The sequence below is a fragment of the Carcharhinus amblyrhynchos genome, chromosome 27 (genome assembly GCF_965287045.1).
Source record: "Carcharhinus amblyrhynchos chromosome 27, sCarAmb.v2.hapA, whole genome shotgun sequence".
In the NCBI taxonomy this organism is placed as follows: Eukaryota; Metazoa; Chordata; class Chondrichthyes; order Carcharhiniformes; family Carcharhinidae; genus Carcharhinus; species Carcharhinus amblyrhynchos.
Window position 1 is genome coordinate 36,163,860 of NC_137350.1, and position 19,857 is coordinate 36,183,716.

Here is a 19,857-nt window from a genome sequence, read left to right on the forward strand (position 1 = left end):
TTTGTTCTAATGTACTTGTGCACAGGATGTGGGTGTCACTGGCTAGACCAGCATTTATTGCCCATCCTTAATTGACCTTGAGAAGGAGATGGTGAGCTGCTTTTTGAACCGCTGTGGTGTCGGTACACCCACAGCACTGTTCGGGAGGGAGTTCCAGGATTTTGACCCAGCGACAGTGAAGGAATAGCGATATATTTCCAAATCAGGATGGCTTTGTATAACTGAAGTCACTCATTCCAAGGATCAACCTGGTAAACCTCTTCTGCACCCCTTCTAAAGCCTTTGACATTTGCCATTTGATCCCCAGAGTTGGACAGAATATTCCACCTTAGACCCTAATCAGTGACTTGTAAAGAATGTAATCCTTATTTCCTCAAGAATCTTTTAATCTCTGGTTGTTCATGAGTGAATGCCGCTGATGTTGTCCATCTCCACTTCTGAACCATTCTACACGTGGCAAATATAGTCTTGTTTACTTGCTCTCAGGCATCTAGGATTGGTAAATCCAGTTGGATGCATTTCCTGGGTGAATCAATTTGAAATCAATAAAAAGTTATAGAACATAAAACATGGAACATTACAACGCAGTACAGGCCCTTTGGCCCCCGATGTTGCGCCGACCTGTGAAACCAATCTAAAGCCCATCTAACCTACACTATTTCAATATCATTCCTATGTTTATACAATGACCATTTAAGTGCCCTTAATGTTGGTGAGTCCACTGTTGTTGCAGGAAGGGCATTCCACACCTTTACTACTCTCTCAGTAAAGAACCTACCTCCGACATCTGTCCTATATCTATCACCCCTCAATTTAAAGCTTTGTCCCCTCGTGCTAGCCATCTCCATCCAAGGAAAAAGGCTCTCACTGTCCACCCTATCTAATCCTCATCATCTTATATGCTTCTATTAAGTTACCTTCTTCTCTCTGATGAAAACAGCCTCAAGCCCCTCAGCCTTTCCTCCTAAGACCTTCATTTGGAATTTAAATTTTAATTCAAAGTTGGAATTAAAAGTCTGATAATGACCATGAAACCATTGTTGATTGTCGTAAAAACCCACCTGGTTTGCTGATGTTCTCTAGGGAAGGAAATCTGCCATCCTTACCTGGTCTGGCCTACTACATGTGACTCCAGACCCAAAGCTCTTAAATGTTCTTGGGGATGGGTTCTAAATGCCCAGCCAGTGATGTCCACATCCCATGAAGGAAAATAAACATACTCATATATAATCATTTTTAATCAGAATCCATAGACCATACAGATAGGCAGAATTACTTTGAACTTTGGTTTCAACAGATGTCAGACAGATATTGTCTATGCCGCACACAAAGTAACACCAGGACCTTTCAAACTTTCTTCACACTAAGGAGAGATAAGAAAAATCTCTAAAGTCATTTTCAAAGCAACTTTCGAAGCTTTTGTGATGGTATTGTCTCCCCTTATCGATTCAGGAGAGATAATTAACTTTTACCTCAGCAAAATTAGAAAACAGTCTTTAAAAAATATATTGCTCTATTAAAAGAACAATTGGAGATAAACAGGAAAGATTAAAGGGACATTTAAGTACATTATGACCATATAAAAGCTCACAGCAAGTATAATAAAACCATCAGGGACGGCACAGTGGGTTAGCACTGCTGCCTCACAGCACCAGGGACCCGGGTTCAATTCTTGGGTCACTGTCTGAGGGAGTCTGCACATTCTCCCCATGTCTGCGTAGATTTCCTTTGGGTGCTCTGGTTTGCTTCTACATTCTGAAGGACGTGCTGGTTATGTGGCAACATCCTCATAAATCTTCTCTGCACTCTTTCCAGTTTATCAATGTCTTTCCTATAACAGGGTGACCAAAACAGTGCACGACACACCAAGTGTGGCCTCACCAATGACTTATACAACTGTGACATAATGTCCCAACTCCTATACCTAATGCTCTGATTGATGAAGCTCTTACTGTCTATTTTTAAATTACTACTGGTGTTCCTGGTCTAAGATCTATGTTTGGGGTGAGAGTTGTAACCCATTTCAGTCTAACTAGTGTTTTATACAGTTCTAGCACAAACTCTCTGTTCTGATATGTTTGGCTTCACCTGTAAGGGAAGGTGTCCTACAAGCTTTCTTGAATCCATTTTCTATCTACTTTTAGGGATCTATAAACATGCATCTCAGATATCTCAGTATCAAGTAGTTTATTGTGTATTTTCTTGTCTTGTTTGTGCTTGCCGTCTATAAAACTCCACGGAGGCGAAAGTCCCGTCACCAAGTTACTTTATTTACACCATACATCTGTATACAGGCAGCAGCCCAGTTGCTCCCTGCTGAATGCAGGCTGGGGGTCTGACAGACCTGCTTTAAATAGGGAGCGTGAGGGTCTCTGATTTAACCATCAGTTAGGACTCATCAGGCAGTTCATACGCTAGCAAACCAACCTCATTAGTCATCACACCTTCCCTCAGTGTGTTATCAAGAAGGACTGAGTAAACATGATCTCTTCACTCTCGAGAAAAGAATGTTGGTGACCTGAGGGTCTTTAAAATGACCGAGGGGTTTAATCTGGTTCTGGGCATTCACACCACTCTCCCACTGCAGCAGCAAAGTCAGAGAATTGGGTGCCCAGCCAAATCTCTGCCAACTGCAGCACGATGGGAAAATCCCACTGGTGTGAACAGCAGCAACATTCGGATAAAGCGTTTGATAGGATAGACATCGCAAAGCTGGACCAGCAATATAAGATAGTCACAAAAATAAATCAAACAGGAATTCAAGAGAGACGTCTTCACCCAAAGAGTTATGAGAATGGCAACTGTTTGCCACAGAGAATGGTTCAGACAAATAACAGAGGGGCATTCAAAAGAGAAACTGGTTAAACATAATGATAGGGAAAAGGATGGTAATGCTGATTGGATTAACATCAGAACAGTGGGAGGAGACTGGTACAGAACAAACTGGAGCAGTTGTGCCAAATAACACATTTCTGTGCTGTAAATACTGGCAATTATTATATGTATGTCTATATTATATATATGTATGTTTGATTTAATGCTGCATTCTGTAAGTGTATTTGTATCCAGTAGATGGAGCTGATCATTTTACTCATCCGTTCACAGATTGTGGGAATCGCTGAAATTACAGCATTTACTGCCCATCGCTAATGGCTTTTGGGAAGGTGGTATCAAACCGTCTTATAGAACCTTACAGTGCAGAAGGAGGCCATTTGGCCCATCGAGTCTGCACCAACAACAATCCCGCCCAGGCCCTATCCCCATAACCACACGTATTTACCATTTGATTTTGATTTAATTTATTATTGTCACATGTATTAGTATACAGTGAAAAGAATTGTTTCTCGCGCACTCTACAGACACAACATACCATTCATAGAGAAGGAAAGGAGAGAGTGCAGAGTGTAATGTTGCTGCCACAGCTAGGGTGTAGAGAAAGATCAACTTAATGCGAGGTAGGTCCATTCAAAAGCCTGACAGCAGCAGGGAAGAAGCTGTTCTAGAGTTGGTTGGTATGTGACCTCAGACTTTTGTATCTTTTGTCGGTGGAAGAGAGAATGTCCGGGGTGCGTGGAGTCCTTATTTATGCTGGCAGCTTTGCCAGCACAGCAGGAAGAGTCAATGGATGGGAGGCGGGTTTGTGTGATGGACTGGGCTACGTTAATGACCTTTTGTAGCTTCTTGTGGTCTTGGGCAGAGCATCCAGATCCCCCGTTATACTAAGGGGCAATTTAGCATGGCCAATCAATGTAACCCGCATGTATTTGGACCATGGGAGGAAATCGGAACGGCTGGAGGAAACCCATGCAGACGTGGAGAGAACGTGCAGACTCCACACAGATAGTCACTCGAGGCTGGAACCGAATCTGAGTTCCTGGCACTGTGAGGCAGCAGTGCTAACCCACTGTGCTACCGTGCTGCCCCTTCTCAAACCCCTGCAGTATGTGCCCACACCCACAGCGCTATTGGGAAGGGAATCCCAGAGTTTTGATCCAGTGACAATGAAGGAACGGCGAGGTATTTTAAAGTCAGGATGGTGTATGAGAGGAAGTTGCAGGCAGTGGTGTTCCCATGTGTCTGCTGGCCTTGCCCTAGTTGGTAAAGGTCATGTGTCTGGATGTTGCAGTTGAATGAGACTTGGCCAGTTGCTGCAGTGCGTCTTGTGGATGGTGCACACACTGCTGCCACTGTGCGTTGGTGGTGAGTATTAAAGACAGTGATTGGCGAGCTGATTGAGTGGGCTGCTTTGTCCTGGAGATGGACCATACAGGCTACTGGAAAGGCTACTGAGTTCCCAATGGAATCAGCAGCTTACAGTGCAGCAGCTCAATTAAAACACAAATCAAAAGAAAATTGTTTCAATTCAATGAATTTAATTCAAATCCAATTCTAAAACACACACCGGTTACCAGCTGCTACCTCGGGATGTCCATTCCCAGGTTACTAACCCTCGAGGGTCACTCAGGTCTCCAGAATTGAAATGTGAACCTCGAGAAGGACCCAGGAAAGAAAGGTTCATTAAAAGGTCACGCTTCTGTAAATTGTCTCTGAATAGTTTTGCTTATAACAGCATCAGACACTCGGTCAAGGATCATCCAATCAGGTCATGAGGATGTCCTATTGGTGGGAGAAGTCAGGGATGGACTTGTTGGGTGGCCAATTGCAGGAGCCTGAGAGGGTGAGATGGGCGGAGGAAGGGGCCATGTGCTGACACCTACAGGAAGAATCTGGCATTGTATGAGGGGGGAATAAAGGAACGGAGTGGGAAATGTCTCCATCGTCCTGCTCCCACCAACTCTGCAATGGGCTGACACCAGTGTACCTATTCTCCACTCCTTTCTCCTCCACTCATTCTTTCAACCACCATTGCCCCTTTGAAAGTCCTTCCCAGCATCCCTCTATCACTGGTCCCTGTGATGTGTGTGTGTATATATATAACATATCAGGGGTTTCAGTTGCAGACTGCCCCTGAAAGCGTATGCATCAGGTGACCCTAAGCTATTGACTCTGCCCAGGGTGGGAATCTGTTGGGCAGTCTTAGACCTGACTGTGAATGAATGCACAGCTTCAATAAACAGTTTAAAGTTTATTTATTAGTCACAAGTCCGCTTACATTAACACTGCAATGAAGTTACTGTGAAAATCCCTGAATCGCCACAGTCCGGCACCCGTTCGGGAGTATTTAGCATGGCCAATGTACCTAACCAGCACATCATTTGGACTGTGGGAGGAAACTGGAGCACCCGGAGGAAACCCACCCAGAGACAGGGAGAATGTGCAGACTCCGCGCAGATAGTGACCCGAACCAGGAATCAGAGCCAGGTCCCTGGTGCACTGAGGCAGCAGCGCTAACCATTGTGTTACCGCGCTGGATCAGCTCCCAGCATTGAAGTATTCAAGCCTACCTTGTGATTCTTTATATCTTTTAGTCCACAGAGGCATACATAATAGTAGCCCCCCCACTTCTCCCCTGCCCCCCACCTCCCACCCCCCCACCCCCTCCAATCTTCCTGGCCTTATTTCAAGAGGCTCCTTGACTGTTCCTGGACTGAGTGAACTCAGTCCTGCAGTGAAAGTCTCAGCACTTACTCTCTACGTGAAGGTGATGCAGAAATGTAAATTATTGTACAGACCTTGGACATGTGTGAATAATGGATTTCTCTTCCCCTATTTAACATAAATCAATTCTCTTATCTTCAACTTGACCACAGTAAGGTCTGTCTGCTGTGTCAGCTTTCTCCGGCTGCTCTCTGCCTTTGCTCTATCAGAATCCGTAATTCTTAATCCCAGCCTCAACTTCTGGTATTTTAATATCAAACCGTTCTGCTATGGAGAGAGAAATCTCCTGAGAGTGTGCACCATTCTGTGAAATCCAAGAACAAAGAAAATTACAGCACAGGAACAGGCCCTTTGGCCCTCCAAGCCTGCACCGACCAAACCCTGCTACGATTGTCAAAATAAATGCATAACTGGACTAAGGAAACTGTGCCTCGTGGGTGGCATGGTGGTACAGTGGTTAGCACTGCTGCCTCACAATGCCAGGGACCTGGGTTCAATTCCGGCTTGGGTCACTGTCTGTGTGGCACATTCTCCCCATGTCTGAGTGTGTTTCTTCCCACAGTCTGAAAAGGTGCATTGGCCGTGCTAAATTCTCCCTCGGTGTACCCGAACAGGTGCTGGAGTGTGGCGACTAGGGGATTTTCACAGTAACTCTGTTGCAGCGTTAATGTAAGCCTACTTGTGAGTGCTTCAAAAAAAAATACCTGAGGGACTTGTGTGACTATCCAACTTGGACAAATCACAGTTTGGGTTTGTGTGTAATGGAACGCCTTCACCTGTTCTGACGTGTGGACTGGAAGAAATTATGGGCTGGAAATGGGAAAGCAAAATACCGCAGAAACTGTAAACCTGAAGTCAAAGCATAAAATCCTGGAACTGCACAGCGAGTGAGGAAAGAGTTAAGATTTCCAGTCGATGATCGGTCGTCAAAACCTTGCTCGTCATGTCTGAAATTCTGTTTCATTCTCCGTGGATGCTGCCTGACCTGGCCTTTTCTGTTCTTATTCCATTTAAAATGGACCTGGGTTAGCAAAGCCATCAACCGGTGAGAGCCTAACTTTGACAAAGGCTCATCTGGACTCGAAACGCCAGCTCTTCTCTCTCCTTCCAGATGCTGCCCAGACCTGCTGAGATTTTCCAGCATTTTCCCTTTTGGTTTCGGATTCCAGCATCCGCAGTAATTTGCTGTTAGCCTACGTGAGGAGAGGGTAACATTCAGGTGGATCCCTTTGTTGTGTCCTGAGTGTTTCCATCTTAATCTCCTCTCAGACCACACAGGTTTTACACAGAGGGTGGTGAATATCTGGAGCGCGCTGTCCAGGGAGGCAGTGGGAGCAGGAAACAGGTACAATAGTGGCACTTAAGGATGGGGATGGAAGGGTACGGATTCCGTCAGTACATACGGTTTTAATTTTAGCAGGCATCACAATCGGCATGGGTTTGAAGGGCCTGTTCCTGTGCTGTATACTGTTCTTGGGTCTTTGTTGACGTTCATTTTCAGTCTTCCTGGCTGTTTTTACCTTCTCCGGCCCTAATGAATAGACGTACACACACACACACACACACACACACACACACACACACACACACACACACACACACACACACACACACACACACACACACACACACACACACACACACACCAGCTCTGTCAAAGGAAGACTTACCTCAGCCTCACAATCGACATGAATTTAAAAACATGGTCTGATTTCCCACCGAGATTGTGAATGTATCCAATTCACCAACAGATCCTTTACTTCTGGGAAATTGTCGGAATCGCTCAGTTCTAACCACTAATAGAACAGGGAGGGAGGATTATAGAGCAGCAGAGCTGGGCGAGTCTGTGGTCGGTTTAATATTAGACTCAGAGTGGATCTGGTGCGGGGAAGAGAGAGACGTGTGCCAGTAAATGGTGTTAGGTGAGGCCTGTGAGTGCATCTATCCGCAAGAGGATTTATATTTAGTCAGCAATTTGCATCCACAATTAGATATAAAAGGCGGAAATATGATTTAGCTTGAGGCAAAATATCAGCAAGAAATGAATTTTGGATAATGAGGATGGTAAGATGTTCCAAGCTGATGCTGGAACTGGGATCAAAGGATTGTCTGTGCTATTTACCAGGAGGCAGAACTTCTAGAGGAGAGAGGTTAAAACCATCAACCTGAAGAAGCTTCTCCTTCTTCCTCAGAAGTAAAGGATATTTTGCTTGGACAAAGTTCTCTTGGTTTTCTGCCTCAGACCAGAGATTTTCTTTCACAATCTGAACATACTCTGTGAGGGCAGGGACTTGCCTGTGATCCGTCAGTCAGCCCATTAACTAATTAATTTGTCAAACTAGACTGACCTAATGAACTTCAAATCAAAGCCCCGATAGATGGAAGAGTGAGCAGACCTCAGGCGGAAGCTGGATGCCTACTCATTCACCCCAACACTCTGAAGGGTGTCTCAAAAATGTTTGACAGCAAATTAGGCACTTTTGAAGTGTGGCCGCTGCTCTAATAGAATCGTAGATTACAGAAAGAGGCCATTCAGTCTATCGTGCCTGTGGCAGTTCTGTGATAGAGCTATCCAATTAATTCCATTGTCTCGTTCTTTTCCTGCAAATGTTTCCTTTTTAGGTATTTGTTCAATTCCCTTTCAAAAATTACTATTTAATCTGCTTCTATCCACCCTTTCAGACAATACATTCCAGATCACAACAACCCGTTTGCAGGATCACAGATATATCATGAGGCCATTCAGTCCATTGTGTCTGCACTGGCTCCCTAAACGAATAACATGATTTAGTGCCATTCCCCTGCCTGTTCCCCGTACTCCTGCACATTGTTTCTATTCATGTAATCATCTCATGCCTTCTTGAATGTCTGGATTGAACCTTCCTGCACCACAGTCCCAGGCAGTGTTTTCCAAACCCCAGCCAATCACTGAGTGAAAAAGGTTTCTCTTATATTATATTTGCTTCTTTTGCAAATCACTTTAAATCTGTGCCCTCTCGTTCTTGATCCTTTTCCAAGAGGGAACAGTTTTTCCCTCTCTACTCTGTCCAACCTCCTCATGATTTTGAACATCACAATCAAACCTCCTCTTAGTTTTCTTCTCTCCAAGGAGAACAGTCGCAACCTCTCCAATCCATTCGCATAACTGAAGCTTCTCATCCCTGGAACCATTCCTGTAAATCTCTTCTGTGCTCTGTCCAATAGGTTTACATCCTCCCTGTAGTGTGGCACCCAGAACTGTACACAATACTCCAACTGTGGTCTAACTAGTGTCTTGTAAAAGTTCAGCATAACCCACTTGTTCTTGTACTCAATGCCCCGATTAATAAAGCCTAGGATGCTGTATGCTTTTAGGAACTGCTCGCTCCACCTGTCCCACCTCTTTAAATGACCTATGCACCTGTACACCCAGATCCCTCTGCACTGCACTGCCTAAGAATTGTAACCCTTGTTTTATATTGTTTGTTGTGTAAAAAAATAATTAATCTCCTCCCCTGGCATTTTACTTAAACACACTAAGAAGTCTCACTACATCAGGTTAAAGTCCAACAGGTTTATTTGGCAGCACTAGCTTTCAGAGTCTCACATCAGGTGAGTGAGGACTTGTGTTCATAAACAGGGCATATAAAGACACAAACTCAATTTACAAGTTAATGGTTGGAATGTGAGTCTTTACAGGTAATCAAGTTTTAAAGGTACAGACAATGTGAGTGGAGAGAGCATTAAGGACAGGTTAAAGAGATGTGTATTGTCTCCAGCCAGGACAATTAGTGAGATTTTGCAACCCCAGGCAAATCATGGGGGTTACAGATTGACATAAACTCAAGATCTCGGTTGAGGCTGTCCTTATGTGTGCGGAACTTGGCTATCAGTTTCTGCTCAGTGATTCTGCGTTGTCGTGTGTCATGAAGGCCACCTTGGGGTACGCTTACCTGAAGATCAGAGGCTGAATGCCTATATTCCCCAACAGGAAGAGAACGCTCCTGCCTGGTGATTGCCGAGCGATGTTCATTCATTTGTTGTCGTATGTCTGCCTGGTCTCCCCAATGTACCATGCTTTAGGACATCCTCTCCTGCAGCCTATCAGGTAGACAACATATCAGTGTATGTACCATGGTGGATGGTGTTCTCATGTGAGATGATGGCATCCGTGTTGATGGTCCAGCACATCTTGCAGAGGTTGCTGTGACAGGGTTGTGTGGTGTCGTGGTCACTGTTCTCCTGAAGACTGGGTAGTTTGCTGCGAACAATGGTCTGTTTGAGGTTGCGTGGTTGTTTGAACGCAAGAAGTGGGGGTTTGGGGATGGCCTTGGCGAGATGTTCGTCTTCATCGATGATATGTTGAAGACTCCAGAGAAGACGTCGTAGCTTCTCCGCTCCAGCGAAATACTGGATGACGAAGCGTACTCTGTCCATCGTGTCCCGTGTTTGTCTTCTGAGGAGGTCGGTGTGGTTTTTCGCTGTGGTGCATCAGAACTGTTGATCGATGAGTCGAGCGCCATATCCTGTTCTTATGAAGGCGTCTTTCAGTGACTGTAGGTGTTTGTTGCGATCCACCTCATCTGAGCAGTTCCTGTGTATACGAAGGGCTTGTCTGTAGGGGGTGGCCTCTTTAACGTGTTTAGGGTGGAAGCTGGAGAAGTGGAGCATCGTGAGGTTATCCATGGGCTTGCGGTACAGTGAGGTGCTGAGGTGACCATCCTTGATGGAGATCCGTGTGTCCAAGAATGCAACTGAGTCTGGAGAGTAGTCCATGGTGAGTCTGATGGTGGGATGGAACTTGTTGATATCATCATATAGTTGTTTCAGTGATTGTTCACCATAAGGCCAAAGGAAGAAAACGTCAGCGATGTATCTAGTGTATAGCATCAGTTGAAGGTCCTGTGCAGTGAAGAAGTCTTACTCGAACTGTGCATAAAGGTGTTGGCATATTGAGGTGCGAATTTGGTGCCCATGACTATTCTGTGTCTCTGGATGAAGAATTGGTTGTTGAAGATGAAGACATGTGGTCCAGGATGGAGTGGATGAGTTGTAGAATTGCATCTGGAGATTGGCAGTTGTCAAACTGCCAATTGTATCACACTGAGGCAATTGCAGCAATACCATCATTGTGGGGAATGCTGGTGTGGAGTGCCGAGATATCCAATGTGACGAGGAGTGCTCCTGGTTCAACTGCTCCATGTGTGCTGAGTTTCTGTAGGAAGTCCGTACTGTCACGACAGAAGCTGGGGATTCTTTGTACAATGGGTTTGAGGATGCCCTTGACGTAAATTTATCTTGTAAATTGAGTTTGTATCTTTGTATGCCCTGTTTATGATCACAAGTCCTCACTCACCTGATGAAGGAGCTTAAGATTCCGAAAGCTAGTGCTGCCAAATAAACCTGTTGGACTTTAACCTGGTGTTATGAGACTTCTTACTATGCTTACCCCAATCTAACACCGGCATCTCCACATCATTTTATTTAAGTCCATGATTTCAGAACATCTCCTGCTAGTGAATGCAGTTCCTGCCTCTCTCCCCTATCAAAACCCTTCATAATTCTCTAAATCCCCCCTTAATCTTCTCCAATCCGGGGAGAATAATCCCAGTTTCTCACATCTCTCCGCAGTCCCTCATTCCTGGTGTCTTTCTGATAAATTCCTCTGAACCCTTTCTGAGGTCTGAGACCCTCCGTCTGGTCTGGTGCCCCGAAGCAGACGTGGTGCTTTAGTTGAGGTCTAAGCAGCTCCCAGACAATGTGAAGGTTGTTAACGCATGCCCTCTTTATTCTCCTTTAGATTCAGACAAATCCAGCTCGCACATGATCTCTGCAGATGATGCCGAATACCCCAGGGAGTATCGGACCCTGGGAAATGGAACCCGACGCTTTTCCAACGTGGGCCTGGTTCACACCTCCGAGAGGCGGCACACGGTGATCGCCGCCCAGAGCCTGGAGGCCCTGACTGGCATGCAGAAGTCAGACATGGAAAGGAAGAGGGAAGCCTTTCTTGATCACCTGAAACACAAGTACCCTCACCACGCCACAGCCATCCGAGGGCAGCAAGAGCGGCTTCGAGAACAGGTACAAGAATATTTACTTCCTATTGTACCAGGAGAATGCCTCACATTGAATAGAGACCAGGAACACTTGTAAAGCTACTTTAATAAATGAATCTTGTAACTTCAAAGACATCCTGTTGCATTTAAGAACAGCTTCAAAAATGGAGATTAATTAGCATCAGAAATTAATGCTGGAATTTATATTTAACGCAGATTAATGGGATAAACCCTTCTCTCTCTGAAACGAGTTTAGTTTAGAGTGAACCAGTTCATTGTGGCCATGACTACATAACACAGAAATGCTAATAGCTGGGTTCGAAATCCTCCCTCATTAGACTGTGTAGTAAATCCGGGGGAATAATGGATGCTCTCATTGAGGATATCCATTCAGATATATTGTCGGGTCACTGTTACCAGAGTATTTAATCCCTGTCGTAAGTGGCCTGGGAATGCCTATTGCTGACACAGGGTATACTAACATCCCTTTCCTCAAATAAAAATCCTCAACCGTCCAATGAAACCTTGCATTTAAAGAACATTTTTTGAATCAGAGGGCAGCACAGTAGCACAGTGGTTAGCACTGCTGCCTCACAGCGCCAGGGACCTGGGTTCAATCCCCAGTTTGGGTCACTGTCTGTGTGGACTCTGTGCGTTCTCCCCGTGTCTGTGTGGGTTTGTTTTGAAATTCATTGATAGAATCTACAGTGCAGAAGGAGGCCGTTTGGCCCATCGAGTCTGCATTGACAACAATTCCACCCAGATCCTATCCCCACAACCCCACGTATTTACCCTCCCCTTCACGAAACCGGAGGACCCGAAGGAAATCCACGCAGACACGGGGAGAATGTGCAAGCTCCAAACTCACAGTGACCCAAGGCTGGAATCGGACACGGGTCCCTGAGGCAGCAGTGCTACCCACTGTGCCACCATGCCATATCTCCATTTTAAATGGGTGACCTCGTATTTTTACAGTAAGAAGTCTCACAACGCCAGCTTAAAGTGCAACAGATTTATTGAGGATCACGAGCTTTCGGAGCGCTCCTCCTTCATCCCCACTCACTTTTTACTGTGCCCACCCCAGTCCAATACCGGCATCTCCACATCATATCTAATGTAGAAAGAAGGATGCCGCCAGTATTGCCAATGGCAACACCCAAAAGCCTAGTCAAGCAAGTTCATTCTACAGAAAGGAGGGGCAATGGGAGCCAGATCCAGATTGTGATTGAAGAGGTGGCTGCTAATAGTGAGGGAAGATAGAGGGTTGATGCACCATTTGATTTGATTTGATTTGATTTATTATTGTCACACGTATTAACGTACAGTGAAAAGTATTGTTTCTTGCGTGCCATACAGACAAAGCATACTGTTCATAGAGAAGGAAATGGGAGAGTGCAGAATGTAATGTTACAGTTATAGCTTAGGGTGTCGAGAAAGATCAACTCAACGCAAGGTAGGTCCATTCAAAAGTCTGATGGCAGCAGAGAAGAAGCTGTTCTTGAGTCGGTTGGTACGTGACCTCAGACTTATGTATCTTCTTCCCGAAGGAAGAAGGTGGAAGAGAGAACGTCCGAGTCCTTAATTATGCCGGCTGCTTTTCCGAGACCGTGGGAAATGTAGACAGATTCAGAGAAGTCAGAGTTGGAGGAAGGGAGTGTCTTCGCAGTTTGCCAGTTTGGGAGACGTTATAGAGACAAAAACAGGCAAGGTATTGAGGGAACTTAAATATGAGGGTGAAAATTTAAAATGTGAGGGGTGGGGTGTCTGGAAGCCAATGTTGGTCATGACTGGTGGGTAAATGGGACTCGGTGCAGGCTGGGAGTTGGGCTGCAGAGTTCTGGATGTGACTGTGAGGCTGGTGAGCAGTATATTGAGATGACAAATATTTGGACGAGGGGTTTGAGCAGATGAGCTGAGCTGAGAGGACTTGGAAAAGGCGATGTTATGTTGCAGTCTTTATGACACTGAAGATATGAGAACTGGGGCGGAGATGCAATGGTCAACAGTGAAGATTAAAGTCCAACAGGTTTATTTGGAATCTCGAGTGGCGCTCCTTCCTCAGGTGAGTGGCCACTCTCCAGATGAAGGAGCAGTGCTCCGAAAGCTTGTGATTCTAAATAAATCTGTCGGACTTTAACCTGGTGTTGTGAAACTTCTTAAATAGCCTATAGATTGAGGGATAAATATAGCCCAGATCACTTTTGAAAAAAAACTCAATTGGATCTTTTCTATCTAGCTAATAGGGAAGACCAGGGCCTTGGTTTAACATCTAAAAGACTGCAGTTCCAACAGTGCAGCACTCCCTCGGTATTACATTAGGAATTTGGGACTAGATATTTTAAATAAGATCCTGAAGTCAACTGACAACCTCCCGACTCAGAAGCGACCAATGGAGACAGGCAGACGAGCTTCCACAGGTGTTACTTGGCACAACTGTTGAAACAAATGGCATGAAACAGCTGAGGAGACAGCCTCAACCCATCTTAGGGCTCACATGACGTCAAAATATTGGCAATCCCTTTCACTCTGTTGATAAAGTTCCAGCTCCTTTTGTTGTCAGTGTCAAGGATGTGATTCAGAGCATCAACTGTCGCACATTTCCCTGTGAGAAATGCCTGTGTAGCTGAGGCCAAGAATAAAGGTGAGACCTCACCTACCTTCACCTGTCATCTGTGTAGCACAGGTTGCTTCCTGGAACCCTGGGGGTTGGAGAGGGATATTTCTGCCCAGCCGGTGACGTATTGAGTGAGCAGACAGCAGCAGAGTTTCCACTGGGACAGCGTGGCTGTCAACATTTTGTGATGACGTGCTCTCACTGAGGGTTAAGGTCAATAATTTGCCAGTGTGAATACAGAAGCAGCCCTCACTGCTGGCTATTCAGCAAGACAGGAAAAGTGGGGGAGGAGAGGCGAAAAGTGTGTGTGCTGAAGATCCTCAGTTAAACTGAAGAATCATAGAACCCCTACAGTTCAGAAGGAGGCCATTCGGCCCATCAATCCCCACCCATCACAATTCCATTCCGGCCGCTTCCCCACAAACCCAAATATTTACTCATACAAATATGGGCAGCACGGTGGCACAGTGGTTAGCGCTGCTGCCTCACAGCGCCAGGGACCCGGGTTCGATTCCCGGCTTGGATCACTGTCTATGTGGAGTTTGCACGTTCTCCCTGTGTCTGCGTGGGTTTCCTCCGGATGCTCCAGTTTCCTCCCACATTCTGAAAGACGTGCTGGTTAGGTGCATGGTGCTGGACTGTGGCGACTAGGGGAATTTCACAGTAACTTCATTGCAGTGTTAATGTAAGCCTTATTTGTGATGAATAAATAAACTTTTCTTCAAAAAACTTTTTACCCTGCTAATCCCCCTGACACTAAGGGGCAATTTGCCATTGTCAATCCAGCTAACCTGCACATCTTTGGACTGTGGAAGGAAACCAGAGCACTGGGGGGGGGGAAACCCACACAGACATGGGGAGAATGTGTAAACTCCACACAGATAGTGACCCGAGGCCGGAATTGAACCGGGGTCCCTGGCACTGTGAGGCAGCAGTGCTAACCACTGTGCCGCCCGAGAAAGATTCTGTAATCCAGCACTCTTTTTATTATAGAATAATATAGCACCGAAGGAGGCCATTCAGTCCATTGTGCCTGTTCTGGCTGTTTGGCATGTTTCTTTCACCATAGTCTTTTAAATAGTTTCCCATCACACGTTTGTCCAATTCTCTTAATGATTGTCTGTGCACTGTGCCTGTCCCCGACGACAATAGAATTAAATCAATAATCAATTAAATCAGTATTTCCTTAACCCAGAGAAGGAAATGATAGGAGACCACAGGTTTAATAAGGAGTAGTAAGTAGCTTCAGACACTTGGGACGGTGAGGTTGGGTTGGGAGAGGGTCCACGACTATATGAGCACAATGGGAATCCTTCCGCAGAACAGATTGGCAATTTTGCTCGGAGTAATCAGAGGAAATCTTTGATGATGTCACTTACAGCCCAAACTCCTGCACTTGCCCCAGACAGGCACCATTGTTGGGAGAGTGAAGGGAAAACTTGCCATGAAATTCCCCATTAGCTCAAAAACAGAAAATGCTGGAAAATCTCAACAGGGTTGCCAGGATTTGTGGAAAGCAGCTCTGACGAACAGTCTTCCAGACTCGAAACGTTGGCTCTATTCTCTCTCCTCAGGTGCTGTCAGACCCGCTGAGATTTTCCAGCATTTTCTGTTTTGGTTTCAGATTCCAGCACCCGCAGCAACTTGCTTTGACCCCCACAAGCTGACCTGAAATTGCTGATGGCATCAGATTGGAAATTGTCGACATCGAAATGTGACTAAAAAAATCAAGATTTAGGAAATGTTAGCCTGTGCCCAGCTGGTGATTTTTAATAGTATCCAGATAGAACATTAAACTGCACATAGATAGCAGAATAAATGTCAATCCAGCAGAGATTGTATTTAATGGATAACGGGATGGCACAGTGGTTAGCACTGCTGCCTCACAGCACCGGGGACCTGGCTTCGATTCTGGCCTCGGGTCACTGTCTGTGTAGAGTTTGCACATTCTCCCCGTGTCTGTGTGGGTTTCCTCCCACCATATTTGGGTTAGGTTGATTGGCCGTGCTAAATTGTCCCTGAACGTCAGGGAAATTAGCAAGGTGAATACATAGAGTTACGGGAATAAGTTCAGGCTTGATGGGCCGATTGGCCTCCTTCTGCACTATGATCACGTCAGAAACATCCAGTTTTTAATTCTCAGCCTATGGCCAGGATGTTACAGCCCTCCTGCCTGGTGGGGTATTACAGGGCTGTCAAAGTAAACAGCCCACCCCATCTATTGGGGGTGAGGGGGCTGAGGGGAGACAGTCCATGGCGGTGCTGTAAAATCCTGGCCGATGTCTCTTGGGCTTTCCATACAAGAGGAATTGGTCTCTATCTATCCTATCAAGTTTTTAAATCATCCTAAACATCTCGATTCAACCATCTCTTAATCTTTTATAATCGAGAGAACGCGAGTCTAGCTGGTGTCGAATGTCATCGTAACTGAACCATTTTAACTCTTTCAGTCAGGAAAAACTGCAAATCTTGCAATGTGTTCCTCTCCAAAACCAACCCTCAATGGGTGGGATTCTCCCCACACAACCCTGTGGTGTTCCCCCTCCCCCAAAACCTGCAGTGACCCCCCCCCCAAACTCAGCGATGTCCACCCTCCCCCAAACTCTGCGATGTCCCCCCCCCAAACTCTGCAATGTCGCCTTCCCCCTCGCGGTGTCCCCCCAAATCCTGCGGTGTCCCCCCTAAATCCCATGGTGTCCCCCCAGTGTCCCCTCAAACTGTGCAGTACCCTCCCTCCCTCCCCCAAACCCTGCGGTGTCCCCCTAAACCCTGCAGTGTCCCCCTAAACCCTGCAGTGTCCCCCTAAACCCTGCAGTGTCCCCCTAAACCCTGCAGTGTCCCCCTAAACCCTGCAGTGTCCCCCCTCCCCCAAGCTCCATGTACTTCCCCCCCAAACCCCGTGGTGTGCTTGCCAGCAGTGAAGGATCTTCCTGTCCCACTGATGCCACTCTGCCAGGGACCCCACCACAGTGGGGAGGGGGGATTGTGGTCACTAGCGGCAGGGCCGTGAGACCCCCTGGTGGGAAGGGCCAGAAAAATCAGCCCATTAAGGTGTGGACTCACTGGCTTGAGATTGAAGTTTGAGATTCTCCCCAAAGTGGTTTTGTTTTAATAAAACTTGTGATGGGCACAGAAATGTGGTCTGATTGTTGATCCAGCAGCAATGCTCCCGTATACACTCTCCTCAGGCAACAGAACAAAAACAGAGTCTAGAGTATGGGCAAGATCTACTTGAACACAACATAGAATATAGGGGACATGGTTAGTGAGTTTGCAGATGACACCAAGATTGGTGGCATAGTGGACAGTGAATAAAGTTATCTCCAATTGCAGCGGGATCTTGATCAATTGGGCCGGTGGGCAGATGGAATTTAATTTAGACAAATGCGAGGTGATGCATTTTGGTAATTGAACCAAGACAGGACTTACTTAGTTAATGATAATGGATTTGGGAGAGTTGCAGAATAAAGAGATCTAGGGGTACATGTTCATAGCTCCTTGAAAGTGCAGTCACAGATGGACAGAGTGGTGAAGAAGGCATTCGGCATGCTTGGTTTCATCGGTCAGAACATTGAATACAGGAGTTGGGACGTCTTGTTAAAGTTGTACAAGACATTGGTAAGGCCACACTCAGAATACTGTGTGCAACTCTGGTCACCCAATTATAGAAAGGATATTATTGAACCAGAAAGAGTGCAGAAAAGATTTACTAGGATGCTAATAGGACTTGATGGATTGAGTTATAAGGAGAGGCTGAATAGACTGGGACTTTTTCCTCGAGAGCGTAGGAGGCTGAGGGGTGACCTTATAGAGGTCTATAAAATAATGAGGGGCATAGACAAGGTAGACAATATCTTTTCCCAAAGGTAGGGAAGTCTAAAACTCGAGGGCATAGGTTTAAGGTGAGAGCGGAGAGATACAAGAGTGTCCAGAGGTGCAATTTTTTCACATAGAGGACGGTGAATGTCTGGAACAGGCTGCCAGAGGCAGTAGTAGAGGCGGGTACAATTTTATCTTTTAAAAAGCATTTAGATAGTTACATGGGTGAGATGGATATAGAGGGATATGGGCCAAGTGCGGGTAGTTGGGATTAGCTTAGGGGTTAGGAAAGAAAGGGGGGCATGGACAAGTTGGGCATGGACGTGCTGTAAACTTCTATGACTCTAACATTGTGTATCGAGTTCACACAGCCCATTTATCTATATAACAATAGCCACTTTAAGGAGCGACTTGACAAATACACGAATGGGATGGGAATAGAGGGATACGGTCCCTGGAAGGGTAGGGGGTTCTGGTCCAGACGGGCAGCATGGTCAGTTCAGGCTTGGAGGGCTGAATGGCCTGTATCTGTGCTGTAATTTTCTTTCTTCTTTGTTCTTTATCTCATTGTGGTGTTTGTTTAGATGAAGTGTAGGTAGTTGTTGTACCAGCAGCATACCACCAAGAGTCAAACTGTGTAGGAAGAGGGTTTGAAGACTTGAAAAATCTTCCCACTTTATCTACTGTTGTGACATATTTTCACAGGAAACATATTTGTACTAATCACTCTCCAATGGTTCTGCACGAAGTCAAATCCTAGAACATTATTAAGGCTGACCAGGTTAATGGAGGGTCTCAGAGGCTAAATTATAAGACCGATTGTTTAAATGTGACTTTTGAGTTCGGAGATTGGGGATTGGGAGGGGGGAGTGATCTGTTTGTGGTGAGGAGACATTTCTTCACCCAAAGAGTGGTGCGCCTGTAGAACTTATTCAAGAGGTGGCTGGTACAGCACTCGGGGCGAATGAGATCAAAGACTATGGGGAGAAAGCAGGATTAGGCTATTGAGTTGGATGATCAGCCATGATTGTGATGAATGGTGTAGCAGGTTCGAAGGGCCAAATGGCCTCTTCCTATCTTCTATGTTTCTATGAAATTAGAAAGCATTTTTTGGCACAAAGGATAGTGGAAATCTGGAACTTTCTACGATAATAACTGTGAATGTTTGGCCAATTTGAACATGACTGAGGTGAGAAAGGATGTTATATATTTAGGTGGTTGCATGATTGCTATAGAGATGGTCACATGATTTGATGGTGATGTCATTGGGGTGTTTCACTGGCTCCTTTTTAGTTTCATTTTGTGTTCCATACAGGCGACTGCTCCTCAATAAATCTGTTGTTGTGAGGTTGAATCTACTTGTGCAACACACATCTTTTTCATTTTTTGTAAAACCCACAACCCCTAACACAGTTAGAACTTTACAGGAGGTTTGTATAAGGTTGGGCTATCAAAGGATATGGAAGAATGGCAGGAAAATGGAGCTCAAGCACAGATCCACCATGTTGAATAACTCAATGGCCACTTGCATCCCTAGAACTAGACTGTAAGGGGTGATCATGGTGTGGAGATGCCGGCTTTGGACTGGGGTAAGCACAGTAAGAAATCTCACAACACCAGGTTAAAGTCCAACAGGTTTATTTGGAATCACGAGCTTTCGGAGCACTGCTTCTTCCTCAGCTCAGTCAACTCACTCACCTGATGAAGGAGCTGTATTCTGAAAGCTCGTGATTCCAAATAAACCTGTTGGATTTTAACCTGGTGTTGTGAGACTTCTTACTTTTTGGGGTGATGTCAGAAAGCACTTCTTCATACAAAGGGATAGTG

At 45.6% G+C, this 19,857-nt stretch overlaps 1 protein-coding gene across 2 annotated transcripts in view; it reads left to right on the top strand.

The window, feature by feature from the left end:
- Positions 1-19,857, top strand: part of srcin1a (SRC kinase signaling inhibitor 1a) — a 411,921-nt gene that overhangs the window by 102,971 nt on the left and 289,093 nt on the right. For both annotated transcript variants that reach the window (XM_080213892.1, XM_080213891.1), the window contains exon 3: positions 11,339-11,622. In XM_080213892.1, the coding sequence (XP_080070018.1) occupies positions 11,339-11,622 (284 nt within the window). The remainder of the gene's footprint in view (positions 1-11,338; positions 11,623-19,857) is intronic.